Below are 1349 nucleotides of genomic sequence, written 5' to 3'. Positions count from 1 at the left end.
TTTTTTTTTTTTTGTTTTTCAGACAGAAAATGAAAACATTTTTCAGCAGATCGTTGAATAGAGTAACACTAGTGTGAACATTACTTAAATAGTACTTACAGGATGAAGAACAGGAGCTTCTAGGACATGAATACCAACTGTTCTGTCAGAAAAATTATACATCAGAGATCACAAAATCGACAATTATCAGAGAAACATAGAATCTTTAAGCTGAACAGACCTGAGTTTGTGAGCGGCAAGATAAAGAAGAAGTTCAACGAAAGTCCCAAGAGAGAGTTCACCGTCTCTGAACTAATTGCCCAAACTGGATCTCCCTGCTGATCAAAGAGACTTTTAGTAAACAAGATTTGTACAATACCAGATGAAGTTTAAAGTTGGAGGGAATCACTAACGGGGGCATAAGGAAGAAGGAAGAGCCATAGTATGTACACGGCTTCAGCTGTCCACAGTAGATACCGAAGGATGCTCTGGAGAGGATCATCTTCAACCTCAACTGTCGCCGCCTCCGGTTTCCGCCGAGCCAAGCATAAGATGGATCTGTCTCGTGTTCTTATTTGGAAGCCGTTCATTGTCTGTCGTGGATTGCATAGATCGACGGTGGGGATTTGACTACTCCGGCGAAGCTGGCAGCTGATTTGTAACGATTTTGTGTGAGGGTTGTGGAGGGAATGACGTCGGTATGTCACTAACGGTGAGGTTACCAGAATCATCCTCGTCCGTTCCCTGCATTATCCAGTATCAACCGTACTCGGAGGAGTAATTTATACTTGAGACTTCGAGAGACTCGTTGAAACGACGGCGTATAGTCTTTCTTACTTGAGCGTAACGTTGCCGTTTAAGTCGACTCACTATTACCTCGACAGGCCTTTAACGGACCAAAGGCCTAAGATATTAATTATTTATACGCCGTCCCGGACCCGTCGTAGAAAAATAGCTCGTTCGACTGCTACATGCATGCGCCGAGAGTTACATTGGATAAAGCACATGAACTCGTGTGACATGCAGGAACGGATTAACTACGGACCAAAAAACGTCAAGCCTACGTTACTCTCTCGAAGTTTTATGGAAGCCGAGTTAAACCACACATCAATATGCGATGGCCAATTTTGTCATAGATGCCCAATGGTTTGATGAATAAGATTGTGAATTATACTGTCACTACACTTGAGTTAGACATTTGCAGTACAGACAAAAGTACCCTGCAACGATTCATACATCACTCTTTCCTTCTCGGCAACAGTGAAATGTATAGACAGACAGCAAATACAAAGAAAACATACCTAACCATAAAAAGGCATGAGTTCATATCACAACCATCGCCAAAGTTGTATCTTCTTCCTATAACCTCT

At 42.3% G+C, this 1349-nt stretch overlaps 1 protein-coding gene across 4 annotated transcripts; it reads right to left on the bottom strand.

Annotated features, from left to right (window-relative positions):
• Positions 1-29: 29 nt before the first annotated feature.
• Positions 30-1349, bottom strand: LOC106321789. 4 transcript variants are annotated; one of them, XR_001266133.1, is made up of 4 exons: positions 1281-1349; positions 393-1199; positions 221-314; positions 31-137 (listed from the first exon to the last, which is right to left on the bottom strand). XR_001266133.1 is itself a non-coding variant. In XM_013760026.1 (3 exons), exons 1-3 carry the CDS (start codon positions 708-710, stop codon positions 85-87), a joined length of 468 nt encoding a protein of 155 aa, XP_013615480.1. In that variant the 5' UTR covers positions 711-1336; the 3' UTR covers positions 30-84. The 4 variants fall into 4 exon arrangements, 3 of the variants coding, with proteins under 3 accessions (XP_013615480.1, XP_013615481.1, XP_013615482.1); XM_013760026.1 differs by having other exon boundaries at positions 30-137; positions 221-317; positions 393-1336; XM_013760027.1 differs by having other exon boundaries at positions 33-137; positions 393-1320.

The sequence above is a fragment of the Brassica oleracea genome, unplaced genomic scaffold (assembly GCF_000695525.1).
Source record: "Brassica oleracea var. oleracea cultivar TO1000 unplaced genomic scaffold, BOL UnpScaffold03022, whole genome shotgun sequence".
Taxonomy (NCBI): Eukaryota; Viridiplantae; Streptophyta; class Magnoliopsida; order Brassicales; family Brassicaceae; genus Brassica; species Brassica oleracea.
Note: the sequence above shows the minus strand (reverse complement) of the source record. Positions and strands in the feature narration are given on the sequence as shown.

What these genes read in the sequence shown, in the direction of transcription:
- LOC106321789 (XM_013760026.1), bottom strand. Translation starts at nt 710, where the DNA reads ATGATTCTGGTAACCTCACCGTTAGTGACATACCGACGTCATTCCCTC. An exon ending in TCCTTCTTCCTTATGCCCCC is followed by an intron (nt 318 to 392) that starts GTTAGTGATTCC and finishes CTCTTTGATCAG; the next exon opens with CAGGGAGATCCAGTTTGGGC. An exon ending in CTTGCCGCTCACAAACTCAG is followed by an intron (nt 138 to 220) that starts GTCTGTTCAGCT and finishes CTGACAGAACAG; the next exon opens with TTGGTATTCATGTCCTAGAA.